This window comes from Ochotona princeps, chromosome 3, assembly GCF_030435755.1.
Source record: "Ochotona princeps isolate mOchPri1 chromosome 3, mOchPri1.hap1, whole genome shotgun sequence".
NCBI classification, from domain to species: domain Eukaryota; kingdom Metazoa; phylum Chordata; class Mammalia; order Lagomorpha; family Ochotonidae; genus Ochotona; species Ochotona princeps.
In genome coordinates, this window is record NC_080834.1 from 68,179,208 (window position 1) to 68,198,064 (window position 18,857).

The following is an 18,857-nucleotide window of genomic DNA, read 5'->3' on the forward strand; positions in this document are numbered from 1 at the left end:
AGTCAAAAGAGCCAGAGGAGCAGTTGGGGTGGGAACAAAGAAAATGCTCTGAGGATTCTCAGGATGTTTAGGCAAGAAGGAAATAGGATGGAAAGTGGAGAAAGTAGGGGGGACAGGAGAGAGACAATGAAAGCTTAGACCAAAAAAAAAAAAAAAAAAAAAAAAAAGAATAAGAAGAAGAATTAGGAACAAAAAGAAGGAAAGCAAGTAGAGTGGCTTCAGGTAATTAATTGATCAGCCATCTCATCAAAACAATCCAAAACCTAAGAATCAGGCACACAGATTGCAATGTGAAGCCAAGTCACATGGAAGTGCATCTAAAAGGCAGGCAGAGAAAAAAATGGTTAAGAACCATATCTCAGGCCTGGTGTGATAGCCTAGCTGCTAATGTCCTCACCCTGAATGCCCCGGGATCCCACGTGTGCACCAGTTCTAATCCTGGCGGCCCCACTTCCCATCCAGCTCCCTGTTTGTGGCCTGTGAGAGCAGTTGAGGACGGCCCAAAGCCTTGGGACCCTCTCACATGAGAGACCTGAAAGACGTTCCTGGATCCTGACTCCAGATTGGCTCAGCTCCGGGCATTGCAGCCACTTAGGGAGTGAACCATCGGCCAGAAGATCTTCCTCTCTGTCCCTCCTACTCTCTGTATATCTGCCTTTCACTAAAAATATAAATAAATCTTTAAAAAAGAAAAACTGTATCTCACACTCCCTAATCTTCTACAATAAAAGACAAGGCTGTCCTGAACAGAACCTTCCAAATTCCTGGTGGGAGAGAAGAACCCAGGAACAAGAGCAGGATGCTGATGGGCACACTTGTGTAGGAAACATTCAGCGCACCTCCACTCCTCTGACCACTTCCTGGCTCAGTATCACAGCATGGGCCCAGACACACAAACTGAGATCTAGAAAAAGAACAGGTGTTCTTCTCCTTCAGCATCTTTGCAAAAGCATACAGGCCATGGGGTGTCTAGCAGATCTCCCTCCAGCTACTACACAAATAGAATATGGAAAAAAAAAATGCACCTGGTCTTTACAGTCTCTAAATAAAAAAACAAACTCTTAAAGATAAACTGGTGTTATTTATTAGTGGAAGCGAAAAAGAACTTGGATATTTCATTTTTTCCCCAGAGAAAATATTTTGTGGTTCATGGAGGGTAAATGGCTTGCCCAGGCTGAGTGTGTTCTTGTGTGTTGCATACTAAGTCATATTGTTATTTTTCATCATTTATCTTTCCAATTCATAATGAAACTGCACATTAGGGTAAACCTCAATGGGAAGACACACACAGCATCATTTTCCTTTTAATCCTAGTGAAACTGTAAGTGGTTAGGGAAGGAAGTGCGGCAGCAGTATCATCAAGGGAGGGAAGGGGAGTGAAGGGAGGGAAGGGGAGTGAAGGGACGGCCCAGGGACTAAACTTTAAGCCATCTGATGCCTTATCCTAAATTAACTGACTCTCGTTGCTGTAACTCTTTATCTGAGAAAAAGAAAAGAACAAAACTGTCCTGCATCCCTCACTAGCATGTCTGGGGCAGGACTGAATTCCAGAATCTTGTGTTTGCATGAGTTAGGCAACTCCCCCCGCCCCGTCCCCAGTTTTCTTAGATGACTGAACCCAATGCTGTCAGAGAAGGCAGGCTAATTAGGACCTTGCAAGTGCATCACATACTCAGTTGGATCCTTGGAAAGCCAGGCTTCCTTAGCAGCCAACAGTGAAGAAAAACCAAAGGATGCTATTTTAGGAGAAAGGAGAGCTGAAACCACTTTGACATCACAACGGAAGCAATGTATCCCCAGTGGAAGTCCTATGATGAAGTCCTCTCCACTCTGAAACACAGACCTCTCATTCATTGGAGCCTAATGAAATACATTTCAAACATTTTTTTTTAGATTACAAGGAATGCTATTTGCTCAGAAATTATTTGGTTATTTAAAAAAAGAGAGACTTTTTTTTTGGAAGGCAGATTTACAAAGAAAAGGAGAGACAGATTTCTTCCCAAAGTGCCCACAATGGCCAGAGTTGAGTTTATCTGAAGCCCACATCCAGGAGCTTCTTCTAGATCTTCCAGGTAGGTACAAAGACCCAAGGAACTATATAGGAAGTGGAGCACCTTAGACTCAAATGGATGCTCATACAGAATGCTGGTGCGATAGGTGGAGGACTGTCTGTTGTCACTGAGCCAGCACATCAAAAATATTCTTAACAGGAAAAGAAAGATGAGTTGGAATGTATGTGGTAATGTACACAACAAATGGAGATGCTTTCAAAGGAACTTACATAAACTGCACTTATTGAGTGGGAACATCCATTAGATATTAAATAAACATATTTCACCTTCACTGGAATCATGAGGTGTTTGTTTTTATTTGAATATTATGTGAATTTGTTTTTCTTCTTTAAAAAACAAATTTAGGGGGCCAGTGCTACAGCACAGGTTAAGCCTATGGTGCCAGCCCCATATGGGCTCAAGCTCAAGTTCTTGCGTCTCTGTTTCTGAACCAGTTCCCTGCTGACAGACTTGGAAAGCAGTGGACGATGACCCAAGTGCTTGAGCCCCTACATGCACATGGGATGTCTAGGACAAGCTCCTAATTCCAGGTTTCAGTCTGGATCAGGTCCTCCTACTGTGATCATTGGTCATTTAGGAAATCAATCAGCGGATAGAAGCTTCTCTCTCCCTCCCACCCTCCCTCCCTCCTTCCTTCCTTTCCTCCCTTTCTCTCTCTCTGAAACTCTGCCTTTCAAATAAAATAAACAAATGAATATTAAAAGAAAAACCCTTAGGGGCTAGTGCTGTGACATATTGGATAAAGCCACCGCTTATGACACTAGCACCCCATACGGGGAACAGTTCACATTCCAGTTACTCCATTGCTAATCCAGCTCTCTGCTAATGGCCTAGAAAAGCAGAGAAAGATAGCCCAAATGTCTGAGTCTCTGAACCCACTTGGGACATCAGGCTGAAACTTCTGGCTTCTGGCTCTGCCTGACCCAGCCATGGCCAATGCAGTCATTTGAGAAGTTAACTAGCAACCAGCAAGTAGATTCTCTCTCTTCCTCTCTCCTCAATCTGTAACTCTTTCAAATAAATAAATATGTTTATAAATTTAATTTTTAAAAGAAATATATTTATTTGGTAGAGCGCTCATCTGCTGAGTCACCTCCCAAATGCGCACTACAGGTAGAACAGCATTAGAACCATATGGGCACCGACTCTAGTCCCAGCCATCCCGCTTCCCATCCAGCTCCCTGCTTGTGGCCTAAGAAAGCAGCCCAGGATGGCCCAAAGCCTTGTGACCCTGCATCTGCGTTGCAGACCTGGAGGAGGCTCCAGCCTCCTGGCTCCTGGCTTCAGATTGTCTCAGTTCCAGCCGTTGTGGTCACTTGGGAGAGTGAATCAGTGGATGGAATATCTACCTCTCTCTCTCCTCCTCTCTGTATATCTGACTTTCCGATAAAAATAAAAAAACTGTTAAAAAAAAAAACATTTAGAATAGATCTTCTATAGAATTTAAACTCATTGGTAAACTTGTATTAAAAAAAAAAAAAAGAAAAGAAAACTGAATTGTTCTATCACAGGTGAGATTTGGCATGGACCTCATGTTTCTCTAAATCAATGTCCAAATTTCCCAGAAGGTACTTAGTGTGGGTGGATTGGCCTGGTTTTGATGGGCAGGTTTTAGCCCTGTAACCCTTGACTGGGAGGTTGTAATGAACCTTCTGTGAAACAGTCCCATCTTTCACATTCTTTTGCAAAATTCCCCAGGCAGGATATTAGCTGACTTTATAGATTGGGCACTGAGAAGGCCTGTTGTACCAACTAGCTCTAAGGTTCCAAAACTTACATCAAAACTGTTGAGAATATAAAACAGGGCCATGTTAGGTCAGGTAAACCTACCACACAAATCAGGATTTACTCCACTGCCCATAATGCTCACCTTGGTTTCTCACCCAGCATTATGGACAGTGGAATAAGTCCTGATCCAACACTGTTGTCCACAGAATTCTTCCAAAGGATTCCGGACCTCAAAACTAATCTTTCCTGAGCCATTGGGGCCATTCCAACAACACCAAAAGATTGTGGGCTAGAGGAAAGAGCCATAGAGTATTCTAGTACTAAATGATGGTCTGCCACTAAAATAATTATGGGTATCACATTTAGAAAACTTTTGTATAACTTTTTTTAAACTCTAAATTTATGGAATAGTTTCAACAGAATCTTGGAGCAGCCCCTTGAGTTTTTCCAGCTGTCACACTCCATCACATATCCTGACAAAAATTTACTTTCTTGTCCTAAACACAAATTCAACTTTACAATAACATCTTAATGTATTTGAAATGCCACCCTACTAATGTTTCGGAAGTACATTTTGATGGGAACTGCATTGTCAAGTTCTTAGGTGTTAGCTGCATTGCATTTGTCCATTTTCTAAAATAAAAATTTCATCTTTAAATATTTTCTCTTTTCTTTGATACACAGTGGCATCAAATGACAGCAAATTTTCCTTTTTGGGGGGAAATTTGCTTTGTATCAGCCTACACACACACACACTGGTAGTTGCAATTGTTGGGTCAGCTCACCTGTGGGGACTGCGTCCTGACATAGGAGTTTCCCAAGCTCCTTTAACAGATCTCCTTCTAATGACAGATCTCACATACACCAGTGGGTCCTTTTCCCAGGCTGAATTAGTCCACCTCCTGTTGTGACAGAAACAGTGGCCTTACCCAATTTTGGTTTTTGCTTTTGGAAAGTACAACCCAGCCATACCTGGTTTGCACCAAGACACAGCTCTCATATGGCTCAGCAGAAGCCAAGACCTAGTCCAGCCAATCCTACATCCATCCTGGCTCTTATGAGCATCAGTGTATGCTGGAGTCTAGCCCAGTCTTGCGCAGCCCAGATCCAGTCCACATCCATGCTGAGGGACACTGCAGCCATGTCCAGCCCAGACTGCCATGCCCATTCTAGCTATCGTTCTCACCAATGGGAACCACAACAAAATTGGGATATCCCTTTAGCTCCCCAAATGGACCTGTTCTCAGCCACAGCTTTATGCATGCCAGTGGTTGCTATGACCCAGCTTGGAATAGTTCACTTCCTGTCTGACCTTTGCCATTGGATGCTGCAGCCTGGTCTGATCCTCCCTGCCCCCAGTCTCTATTCTTGCCGGCACATGCTGGTCCTGTTCAATCTGCTCCCCATCCCCGAATCTTACAAACTGGTAGGTGTGATAGCCTAGCCTGGCATGACCCACACTCCACCCTAGCTCCTGCATTTGCCAGTGGTTTAAGGTTGGCTTGGTCCTGCCCGGTCTGCTCCTCCAGAACCACACCACACACTTGCTGACAGATAAGCTACCCTGCTTAGTCTGACCAACACCCAAGCCTGGATCACATGCTCACCAGTGGGAGCTATGGCCTACCAGGGGAGTTTCCCAAGTTCCCCCACAAGCCCACCCCCAGATTCAGATCCCACACATACCAGCAGATGCTAGGCCTTTACCTAACCTAGTCAACACCTTCCATCTTGGCCTATGCTTGAGGTGGTAGATGTTACAGTTTGGCCCACCCCACACCCTATTCTTGCCTGTGCCTGCAGGTGTTGCTATCCTGGCCTGTACTCAATCCCAACACCCATGAGTGTCAGACAGTTCATGGCCAGGCCTAGCTAAGCCTGGCATCATCCCCAACTTTTAAGCAAACCAGGGCTGGGCCCACATACACCCTCACAGATTCTGCCCCCAGACCTGATTCCCTTGTGTCTTAGTATCATGGCCCAGCCCAACATTGCCAGTCTCCAGTTCTGACTCTCGCTAGCAGGTACCATGATCTAGTCCTTTCAGGCAGTCCCCCCGCCCCAGCTTCTGTGTGTACCAGTGAGTGGTAGTTAGAGGTGGTCAATGCTAACTACCCCAGCCCTGGTCCTCCACATGGGCTGGTACTTCCATCTGACCATTTTCTCCCCTCCAAACTGCTCAGTATCTGCCCCTTCACTTACCTGCAAGTACATTCACCTTGTCAGTGGAAGTGCCTCAGTATTCATTTCTCACCTGCAACACACTTCCTCACTGGTCCGCCCTCCCACACATCTGCCCTCCGGCTTCCCTGGGCAACCTGCTCTCCCTCCTCTGCTATGGTAGCAGATGTTCTCTGTGGACCACAATGGAGTTCTATATCTTCTTTTTGCATCTGGGTATGTCATCCTTTGCTCTGTCTAAACCACTGAGGAGGCTCTGATCTGCAGGCACAGAGGCCTTATCCATGAAAATCCCTCAGAAGTCATTTCTCACCTGGAAGTGAACCCTCAAGTCCCTGTATGTCCCCACCTGTACCATTTCCCCAAGCCACCTGTGAGCCCAGAACCTTAGGTGCTCAGAGGGCACTGCTGGGCAGACCTTGGCAGACGAATCAGGCCCTGCCAGACCACCTTGTCCTTGGGGCTCAGCAGCCCCTTCTAGCAGCCTTACATCTGCATTCTTTAGGTATTTAATCAATGTTTGGGAATTTCCTAGAATTACCTCCAGTCTTGGAGGGAATTTGCCTACTGACTGATCATCTGCCAATGAAAGTTAAATTCTGAGGGAAGTTGATGAAGTGTTAAATTGCAAACCAGTATATTTTGTTCCATTATGTCACTTGCTAACTCTGAGTCAAATAGCTACTGACCAATTATAGAGGGGGTTGTTAGGATAACACTCAGGAGCCACTGTTGTGACACATGGAGTTAATCCTCTGCTTTAGACACCAGCACACCATGAATTCTGGTTTAAGTCCTGGATGCTGTACATCCAATTCAGTTCCTTGCGAATGCATTTGGGTAAACAGCAGAGGATAGCCCCAGTACTTGGGTCACTGCTGCCCACATGGCAGGCCCAGATACAGTGATTTATATCTTGCCCACAGAATTTTGGTAGATGGCCATAATAAAGAGGTCCATGTGGTAAAGAGCTTAGGTGACTCCAGCCAATAGCCAGTGAGGAAATGAAATGCTCAGACCAATCATCCTCAAGATGTTGCATTCCTCCATCAACCACGTGAGCCTGGAAGTGAATCTTTCCCCATTCAAGCCTTCAGAGGAGTCCCCAGCTCTGGCTGATACCTTCAGTGTAGCTTAGGGAAAGACCTTCAAGGAGGTGATCCCTGTATGCCAGGATGACTTCTCATCCACAGGCAGCTATGAAAGCATAAGTGCATGTTATATTAAACAGATACCTTTGTAGAAGCTTTCTAGGTACAATAAAATATTATACTCTTTGAATTTAGTTCTTCATCTGTGAAATATTTGAAGTTGCTTAAAATTTTTCATGAAAAATTAAATCAGAAGATAATTTTAGTGCAAATGAATTTTTGAAACCTGCACATGCTTCCTTTCAGTAGTTTTATCCCCATAGTGAGCTCATTTACATTTATATTTCAGTGTTAAGTGTCATATTTGATATTTAATAATATAGTTTCTGCATTTTAGAATGTTTTAAATAGAATAAATGCAGTTCAGTCATTGTTTTATGTTTAGCATGGTCCTTAGTTGACACTATTTTCACCTTTTTAATCATTTTAATAGACATGTTTTTATTTTGCTATTCCAATCTCATATTTATATTTATATTTATATTCAGGTTGCAGAGAAAGAGATGCAGAGACAGCAAAATCTTCTACCTACTAGTTCACTCCCCAAAAAGCCACAATGGCCAGAGTTGGGTTGACCAAAGCTGGGAACCAGGAGCTTCATTTTGGTCTCCCATGTAAGTACAGGGGCCCAAGACTTTGAGCAATCCCCTTTGCTTTCCCAGGCCATATGTAGGGAGCTGGATTGGAAGTGGAGCAGCCAAGGCTTGAATTACTGCAAATAAGATATGCTAGCACTACAACAGAGGATTAGCCTGTTATAACACTGAGCCTGTCTTTCCCATTAACATTTTAATGTTACATTTATTAGTTTTATTTTACTGAGTTGACCTACTTATCTTTAATACTTTACATTTATATATGCTTTTTTATTTTTTTACATAATAAATTTTATTATCACACATAAGTCAGTGTGTCACCTGACAAACTCATCTGTGGTCAGCTGGGGGTCATTTTCTGGGGTTCAGCTGGCCTTAGTCTCATCCAAAGTTTCCTTAGTGGAAATAGCTAAGCTCTTCCACATGGTGTTCCAGTCTCCAGCAGACCATATACACAGTTATGGCAGAACTCCAAGAGAGTGAGGAAGTGCTCACAGCTAAACCTTGGCTGGGTACACAGATACAGTCACTACCTTCTGTTGGCCAAAACATATCACAGATCTAATCCATGCTCAAGGGATGGGAAACCCAGCGTCATTTCTTGATGGGAAGAATCACAAAATTACACTCAAAAGCTTCCCCTGTTTTTATAGAAACGAGGGCAAAGAACAAACAAATATTTGTAAGGATGTAACCCAAAGCAAACGGCTGGTCAAATCTCCTGGATGTCCCTCTGATCAGACACCTCACATCTGTCTTAGAAAAGTCTTTTGTCAACTTCTACTAACTTATAAAATTACTGTATCTGTCTCTTCTGTAATGCAGTATTGATGAATTCCTCTCAAGGTTCCCTGGTGTCTCATTAACTTGTGGTGAGAAAGGCAGCAAGAAACAAACATTCCTTGCTGTTTAGTACTTCATGACCCAAGTGAGCAATCTATAAAGTTAAACTACTGAGTGTATAATTAACACAGAAAACTTTAGTTTTCATTTTTGGATTCTATATTTAACATCAAAATAAATGACCAACAATTTTCACATTCCTAACGTGAGGTTCTTAGATGGTGGGTGCTACAATGCATTCAATTTTACTTAGTTTATTGATGTCAATAATTCATGCCCAGAGAAATACATAAAAATACTGCCAACAAATTTTAAAGGTGTATAAAATGCTAAAATAATTTTGTGCGAGAGGACATATTGGTGCATTGGGTGAAACCACCACTTGAAATGCCTGCAACCTGTATCAGAGTGCTTGATTTTGAGTCCTTCTTGTGCTTCAATCTGGCTTCCTCCTACTCTACATTCAGTGGCAGTAAATGATGGCTCAAATACATGGGTTTCTGTCATTCAGTTGGGAAATCCGTCTGGAGTTCCTGCCTCCTGGCTCTGGCCTGATCAGGCCCCAGCTTTTGTACACATTTGAGAATGAAAATGTTTTTGTTGTTGTTTTCCTGTTGCTCTTTCAAATGATTTTTTGAATTTAGTACTTTTTAAAGATTTATTTATTTGAAAGGTATAGCTACACAGAGAAAGGGAGAAACAGAAATGGAAAGAAAGATCCTCTATCACTGGTTCACTTCCCACCTGGTTGCAGCAGACACGCTGGACAAGGCTAAAGCCAGGAATCAGGAATCCTACACCCGCATCGGTGTAGGAGCCCAAGCACATGGGCCATATGTCACTGCTTTCCCAGGCACCTGAGTGGGGAGCTGGACCAGAAGTAGAACTACTGGCACTTGAACTGTTGCCCATAGGGGATGCCAGTTTTGCAGGTAGGTGGTAGCTTAACCTGTTAGAGCACAATGCAGGCACCAAAATCTTATCTTTTTTAAACTTCTAACCTTAAGTAGTAGAATAGTTTTTTAATTTGAAAGGCAGAGACAGACACACAGACATAATGGTTCACTCTCCAAATGCCCCCAACAGCCAGGACTGAACCAGGCCAAAATCAGAAACCTGGACTTAATCTGAGTCTCTCTGGCAGTGACCCAAATATGTGAGCCATCTTCTGCTGAGTCCCAGGGATCCACCATCAGCAAGCTGGATCAAAAGCAGAGGATCTGGGAATCAAATGGGGTACTCCGACATGGGATGTTGATGTCCCAGATAGCATCTTAACCATTGCATCAACTGTGCACCCAGAACCATTCCTTCTAGTATGTGCAATCTCGGTAACAGATGAATATATATATATTCATATAATTCATACATATATATTGTATATATTTCATATCCCTCAAATAGAAGCAAATAAAAGCAAAGTATTGCTCACTTTAATTTGTACTCCCTAACATAATTCCCCAACTTTCATGCTCTGAAAAAGAAGGAATCTTCCCTCACCCCTCACAAGGACCAGTTGTCCTTTGGGGAAATGCACTGAGCCAGCCTTTTGGTAGTGACTGGGAAATTAGTACAGCATCCCACTCCCCTAAGTAATCAATTTTGTGGAGTCGGGCAGATGGAAACAAGGAAGGCGTAGCTGCAATACGTGTGGATTGCTCAGTCTTGGCTTTCCCTCTCAATGCATTAACTCCTGATGAGTTCTGCCCCTCAGAGGGCATCTGGGCTCTGTTCCAGCTTCAGCCTCTATTGGGAAGCCCTTTGACTGCTCAGCCCTGCCCCTCCTTTCCCCAATTTGTATTTGTCCTTTATTTCTTCCACTCACTTAGTTCCCTGAAGATAGGGCCAGGCTTTGTCTCCTCAATCTCAGTACTCTGTGTATTCATGAAAGCTGATCTGCTCTTGAACATATCCAAATTTCCTTCTACAGAGCAGGGCAATATAAACACGTTGAAACCCAACATGGCTGTTGGCTCTTGCTGTGCTGTCACTGGGGCTCCACTGCTTCAATACTCATAGTTCCATTCTGTGTAAAGTGGAAGTAATAAGAAAACTGCTGCTTAGGTGCTGTGGCTTAAATGTGCCCCCTCCAAAATTCTGGTATTGTTAATGTGTTAGCAATATAGAGGTGGGGATTTTAACCCTCAGAACAGGGTTAGGTGTCCTTATAAAGGGTCTTACATGGAAGAAATTCTCAGTTACCTTCCACCCTCTGCCATGTGGTGAAATAGTAAGAATTCCTTCTTTAAATGTCATTGTTTCAATACTGGATTTCTCTACTCTCCCAAAGGCTAGGCCAAGCCAAGGCTACCACCTTAAACTCTGTCTCCATGTGGGTTGCAAGTGCCCAAGTACTGGGCCATCTTACATTTCATTCCCAAGCCCATTATCAGGGAGTAGAATAGGAATGGAATATCCTAGATCCAAACTGATGCCCATATGAGCTAGTGGCACCACAGGCAGAAGCTTAACTTGCTGCACCATGATGCTATTACCAATTTAAGTGTTTTATAAATCAGGTATCCTGTCATACGAGTACAAAATGGAAAAAGACAATTTAATTTAATTTTCCATATTACAGTCACATAGTACTAAATTGCCATATGCACTATGCACTCAAAGGTTATCCACAATAATAACAAAGGAGGTAGTTATCAATAACTATGACAGTTGCTGCTATGGTTATCATCTGCTGCTATACCTTTTCTTTCTGGAGTTGATAATTTCTACCCTGATAGGTAAGAAACAAAGAATCAGCTGGCTGTTCTTTTTTTTTCAATTGTTTTATGGTACAGTTTAATAGACACTGGGGTCTCCCTTCACCCTCTCCAAGTTCACTCCCCTTACCTCTGTTCTCCCCTCCAGTCTTACAATGAGTGCCTTTCTTGAATTTTCACAAGTCCACCGTGCTGCCACTGAGGTGTCTCCCAACAATGTAGGAGAGTATCAGTCATTTCGTTGTGAGCCCATCCTTGTAGTGCATGCAAGAAGACTTCTCTCTGTTTCCACCTATGAATGTACTAATTTCTGCTACATTTCCATAGTGCATCCCCCTGAGTATAGTCCACCATGGGGAGAAAAAAATAGTTAACCTTTATCCAAATGGAGTTAACGAACATATAACAAAGGTATCAATATGATGGTAGGGTGATGAAAAAGAGTGTTTAGCATCTTCACATAGGAATAAATGCCAGCGTGTGTCCCGAGGCACGAATGAAGGTACAATGAGGACTAGACCCTCGTTACTTATGGGCAGTAGCAATAACAATGATATTAATAACCTTGAGTGATTACAAGCAATCAGTCTCTTATAGATGATTGATTGTTGGGTTACATTGCAAGGTCTTATCACGAAGGGCACAAATAACTAGGAGGTGCAATAAGACAATATCCTTAAATTTGACGTATTATATTAGAGCAAACATATGATATCTGACCTTTCGGGATTGACTCATTTCCCTTAGTTTAATGGTCTCCAGTTTGGCCCATTTGGGCAGAAACAATCATATTTCATTGTTTTAATAGCTAAGTAGTACTCCACAGTGTAGATGAACCACAGTTTCTTTACCTAGTCCTCTGGGAATAAATGAGATACCTGAGAATAAACCTAACAAAAGATTTGGAAGATCTCTATGAGGAAAACTATAAAACATTAAGAAATGAAATAGAAGATGACTTCAAAAAGTGGAGAAACATACCAGAGTCAACATCATAAAAATGTCTATATTATCAAAAGCAATATACACATTCAGTACGATTCCAACAAATACCAAGAATATAATTCACAGAGCTGGAAAAATGATACAAAAGTTCATCTGGGAACGCACAAAAAACATGAATAGCCAGAAGCATCCTGAAGAATAAGAACTTAGCAGGAGGAATCACAATTCCAGACCTTCAGACAGATTATAGGGCAATAGCTATCAAAACAGCCTGGCACTGGTACAGAAACAGAGAAGATCATCAATGGAATAGAATAGAAACACCAGACGGGAAACCACACATGTATAACCATCTAATCTTCAACAAGAAAACAGAAAACAATCCAGGGAAAAAGGACAGTCTCTTCAATAAATGCTCTTCAGTAAATGATCTTCACTAAAGATCTCTTCAATAAATGGGACAACTGATTAATAGCCTACAGAAACAAAAAGCAAGACTCACACCTTTCACCATACACAAAGATCAAATCTAAATGGATAAAAGGTCTAAACCTACAACCAGAAACCATCAAGTTTTTGGAAGAAAAACTTGGAAATACTGTGCAAGATATAAGTATAGGCACTGACTTCCTAGAAAAATAAAAAACAAAGGAAGTCAAGACCAAAATAAACAAATGGGACTACATTAAGCTTAAGAAGCTTCTACATAGCAAAGGAAACAATCAACAAAGTAAAAAAGCAACCAACAGAATGGGAGAGGATCTTTGCATACTACATAGGAGACAAAGGGATGATTTGTAGAATATACAAAGAACTCCAGAACAACTATAACTTTGAAACTTACAAACAAGTTAAGAAATGGACAGGGGAAATGGGTAGATACTTTTCAAAAGAACAAATCTAACCTTTTGGGATTGGCTCATTTCCCTTAGCATTATGGTTTCCAGTTTGGCCCATTTGGCCACAAAGAACTGCATTTTGTTTTGTTTAATAGCTGAGTAGTATTCCATGGAGTAGATGAACCATAGCTTTCTTATCCAATCCTCTGTTGATGGGCATTTTGGCTGCTTCCATGTTTTTGCAATTACTGATTGTGCTGCTATGAACATAGGAGTGCATGTTGGTTTCTCATAAAATAAGAGTTCTGGATACATTCCTAGGAGTGCTATTGCTGGATCATACGGTATGTTGATTTTGAGTTGTTTGAATGTTCTGCATACTGATTTCCATAGAGGCTGTACCAGCCTGCAGCCCCACCAGCAGTGGAGTAGGGTTCCCTTTTCCCCGCAACGCTATGTTATGTATGTTATATATTGTGCATAAACTAAAATTGAAATGTCAATGAGGTGGTCACAGAAGGTGGTTAAGAACTAGCATTTACTTTTAACATATTGGTTACTCATTACTATGTCAATTAATTCCATAATGATGTAAATTTTTGCTGATGGTATGTTCGAGCTTTTGATTGACTGGGATGATACTCTGCTGGCTCTGTCTTCAGACCAGAGAGGGTATACCTAAGAAGACGTTGAACTTGACTGGACAATAAGATGCTGGACTCTATGTTTGGTATATGCTTGCAATGGGGGAATCTCAACTGAACTTGAACTGTGGTTATCAACAAGGTGGAGGAATCCACCATGGTGGGAGGGTTTGGGGAGGGGTGGGGAGAACCCAAGTACCTATGAAACTGTGTCACATAATACAATGTAATTAATGAATTAAAAATAATAAATAATAAAAAATTTAAAAAAGCTTAAAAAAAAAGAACAAATCTAAATGACTAACAGGCATATGCAAAAATGCTCAAGCTCCCTGGCAATTAGGGAAATTCAAATAAAAATAACACTGAGGTTCCACTTCATTCCAGTGAGGATTGCCCACATACAGAAAGCTACCAACACCACATGCTGGTGAGGTTGCTGGGGAAAAGGAACCCGACTGCACTGCCAGCTGGACTGCAGGCTGGTGCAACCACTATGGAAGACCATACAGAGAATACTTAGGCAACTGAAAATCCACCTACCATATGACCCAGCAATACCACTTCTAGAAATATATTGGCCTGTTATACAAGTAAGTAACGTGCACCGTAATATTCATTGCAGCACAATTAATAATCACAAAACCATGGAAGGAACTAACAACCTGTTCCTTTTGACACAAGCCAAGAGTCACACCCAAGATCCCAGACTCTGGCCATCTGACTATGCTTGCATCTTGCATGATCCCCTGTGCTTTGCTTCACACTGCCTCAGAAATTACTGCAAGTTTGCCTACAAACAGTGACATCTGCCTCCAGGATAATTACAACCTTCTGCACATTGGTGTTCTACTACAGCTTGGAGTCAAGTCCTTGATGTTGGAACAAGACTCAAAATATAATGTATATGAATGGAATTAACATTTTGAGATTTGGTTATTATTTGCAACTTTTGTCTATAGTCTTGAAGAAGTCTGTTTCCTAGTTTCTATTATATTCTTTACCTAATAGAATGCCAAGCCTGTGATTGTGAAGTGAACTGTGAATATGTCACTGTTAAACATTTTTTTTGAAGAAATAAGGTGAGGAATGTGGCAGGAGTAAGGGAAGTATCACAATGCTCTTAAAGCTATAATCTGTATTGTTAAATTTACAAAATTTATTCACCTTATATAAAATAATTTAAAATAATAAAGGAAAACAAAACTGACAAATAAAACAAATTTACTTTTCAAGAAAAAATGTATCTTATCTCACTGAATATTAATACGAGGAGATAGTTATCATTTTACAAATGAGAAAACTAAGGATTAGCCAAGGTAACTAGTTGATCCAAAAATACAGTCATTACACAGGGAAAGGAAAAAAGTTCCAATAATAATTGCCCCATAAGTTTTCAAGAACTGAGCAAAAATCTTCCAATAACTTATACTTTGTAAGTTGTGTAGCTAAGTATGCAATACGCATACAAGTAGCAGATTATTTCTTATATAGCTATAAATGTTATGCATTTAAAATATATATTTCATATGTTACAGATGATCATAGGCTGTGCCTTAATAAGGCTTTCTCTCCCTGTTTAGCATCTTGAGAGAGTATTTAGTACTGCACGTGACTAGCCCAGGAGAGAATTGAAATTTACATTTTGAAATATAGCTTCTACTAAATCACTCTTGCACCATTGTGGAGTTGGAAACCTGTTGGAGCAAATGTTTGGCAAAATAATGAAGATTTTAGAGTGCCTGCTTCCAGCTTCCTGCTAATACACACCTGGGGAGGCAGGAAATGATGGCGCAAGAAGTTGCATCTCCAATCTCCCACCTGGGAGACCTATATTAAGTCTCTGGCTACCAGTTATAGCCTGACTCAGCCTCAACAATTGTGGGCTTTGGAGGGTGAAACAGCAGATGGAAACTCTATCTCACTTCCTCTCCCAGTCTTTCTGCCTCTCCCTATATACATCAAAAGAAAAATGATAAGTTAAGCCATCATAAGTCTCTGTATAAAATGAAGACGTGTTCTTGGGAAGATATAAAAATTAAAGCAATGTTAAGAACTTTATAAGAAAGGATTTCATGCTGGGGAGGAGAGTACTCAGGCACATTACAGAATGTGTGTGTCGGGTTTGGATGAGGGGAGCCCACACCCCTAGCTGGCACCACGGTAGCACGTGAATGAAGAATCAGACCCTTGCTTTCCAGTCCTGGTACTGTGTTTCTGTGGGGATTTTACCAAATCTCCTGTGAGTTTCTAACTTTGTAAAATAAATGGTTAAGCCAGGTCAGTGGTTTCCAAATATTAACAGGTGATGAAATTTTCATCAGTCTGTGACAAAAATGAGAAAAATCAAGATAGTGAACTTATGTTGTCCATTTTATAAACCTGTAAAGTAGCTTGTTTTTATGAGTAATGGTTATCACTCCCTCTGTACCATCTTGATCAGCACCACATGGCAAAGTTCAAGAATGCTTTCTATAACGGAACTCTGATATTCGTATGCATTGGTCTCTAAACCCAAAGGCCTGGGAGCTATTACACTAGGTGATCATTCCTGTCCTTTTCACTTCAAAAATTCTATACTCTTCTTGAATCACATACTTTAGAATCCTCTAAAGCAGGAAGGAAGGAAAAAAAATATTTCATCCTTTTATCTCTCTAATTTTTTAGTCTCATATTTCTCCTAAATGTGTTCTGGAAAGCTGTCTTACTGACAAGAGATATTAGCCAATTGAGTGGGAGACAATGAGTTCAAAAAGTTAAACACGTCTCTTTACTGAGCAGTGTTCAGAAATGCAAAACTGGTATCTATTGTGATTCCCTTAAAAATGACACAGCAACAAAAATTCTCCAAGCTGTGAACAAATGCAGTCACTTTTCTCTCTGATATCTTCCCAAGGCAGGACTTGTACCTGGTACTGAAATACAGACTAAGGAAGGTAACCTCGGCTAACGTTCTTCCAGAGCTTCCTCATAACATTAAAAGCATAGAGTTAAAACCAAAAAGACTAACTATTAAAACTTGATGAGTTTATTTTGAAATCTCCAAGCTTATGGTTATTTTGAAAATTTACAGAGGAAATCTGGATAAAAATACTTCAGACTAAGTACTGTAAACTGACAAAAGGTTGGCCATGTCTGACAACTATGTTTTTCTTTACCGCTACAAAAAAAAAAAATCGTATCAAGAGATTTATATTCAATGATTGTAACGGGACAATTAAAACACTGGGAATTTGCAGAAATTTCTATTAACAAATTATGACTATGTGCATACTTTGCAAACACCAAGGAAACTAAACTATCTGAAGGAAAGGAGCCTTAGAGAACTCCAGACTGCTGTCTTACATTACGTGGTTGCTAAATATTTCATCAGAAGGAAACATTAATTTGGCATGCGTGTGGACCAAAATACAATTATTTAAAACACAGTTTTACTTTGATCAGAATGCAAAATTCTTCATGGAAGAAAAAAAAACAAGCTAATGATAATTGATTTTGTTTTCCTTTACACACTTATTGGAATTAAAAAAAAGGCTCACTTGGCTTTTTGTACTGCTTTTCACATCATCATGTGAAATATCAACCAGCCAAACTGCTTCAGCCTTCACAATCTGGATTCAAGTTTCACTTTAGTGAGGAAAGAACAGTTTTTACTTGGGACAAGACAATCCTGGAGCAAACTTTCCCCAGAGAGGATGCAGGCAATCTTTAGGAGATTCTGACACTAACCTTGCCATCAGACTCTGTGCACACCAGGTTTTTGACAAGCCTGCGGCTCCACATTCCCTGATATTTTCCATCATAACTGTACAGTAAATTCCATCCTGTTTTTATAATCCTGCTGACTACAGCAGTCTGCAGCCATAAAAAGCCTTTGCAGACCTCGAGTTGGCTTAGAAAAATGCCTTTGCACAGGCACAAAAGTACATGCAACACCAAAGTACAAAGCCAGGGGAGAGGCAGGAACCTCTTGTTTTGGTGCTCCTGGGTTCCAAGGGCTGATTTGTGGTCTAACTTTAGAAATTCCCATCTTTTCTGATGACATTTTAAACAAAATACTAACTCTAAAACAAACTGGATGGGAGAGAAATGTTTATGAATTAGCACAAACCGTCCTGGGCTTTCACTTCCCTACACTCGCTCAACCTCACTGGTTAGATGGAATGCCTGAGGTTCAAAACAGATTCAAGATTTAGGAATTAGCTTCTCTTTAATCTCAACATAGTGCAAGATTAACCTCTAGGGAAGGAGATTAAAACATCAAAAATCTTTTTTTTCCACCAGATCACAATATCCATTTCGCTAATATGATTCAATATACAAACAGTGGTTTGTTATTATATCATTCAAGCACCCTTGAACATCTGTTCAACCTCATAAGAAGCTGGATTTTAATTTTGCAATGAAACACTGCAATGGAAAAGTACATCGCAAAGGGGAGAAAAGTAACAGTTTCAGCAACTTCTTCACACATTGGAGCTTTGACTTTTTTTATAGTAATTCTATATCCCCCAAATGGCAAAGCAGATGACATTTACTATCAACATTCAAAAACTAGCATCTCTTACAATTAATTTTAAGACAAAAAACATCAGAACTACTTGCCTTTTGGCAATTTCTGTGCATTTCCCAGGGCTAGTGCAATACTCCCACAGAAAAGTAGACACCCCAAGCTGGAGAGCATGTTGCATTTGCCACCTCGCACAGGGAGTGATGCTGGTGGGTGCTTCCCAACCCTGGAGCTGCATTTAAGTGGACTGTCTCCCAATGACAGAGGCGGGCGGCTGCACTTAGCTATGCTGTGGGCTTACTCACAGTGGGTGGAGACAAGATGACATCACACCCTCCCCCCACCGCCCCGACACACACACACACACAAAAAAAAGGCACAACAGCAAAAACATCATGACATTCCCCGCCATAAAGTTATAATGCTGTTTCTTCTCTTCCCTCTAAGATAAAAAATTGAAATTACACCCAATTTATATTTGTGAAAGAAAAAGAGTTAGGCAGTTTGGAAACATTCCAAGAACTATTTTTAAAAAATAAGAAAAGACATGGCTAAAACCACTGGGACACTAAAAATACAAAACTTTTGTAAGAAGGAAACTGTTTTTAATTATTCTATAAACCAATTCAAA

The 18,857-nt window shown here is 40.9% G+C and overlaps 1 protein-coding gene across 1 annotated transcript in view; it reads right to left on the reverse strand.

Moving 5' to 3' along the window:
- Positions 1-18,476, reverse strand: part of ABI3BP (ABI family member 3 binding protein) — a 230,799-nt gene extending 212,323 nt beyond the window's left edge. Inside the window, exon 1 of the mRNA XM_058661811.1 lies at positions 18,322-18,476. Coding sequence (XP_058517794.1) covers positions 18,322-18,400 — 79 coding nt within the window. The 5' untranslated portion in view covers positions 18,401-18,476. The remainder of the gene's footprint in view (positions 1-18,321) is intronic.
- Between the last annotated feature and the right edge of the window lie 381 nt (positions 18,477-18,857).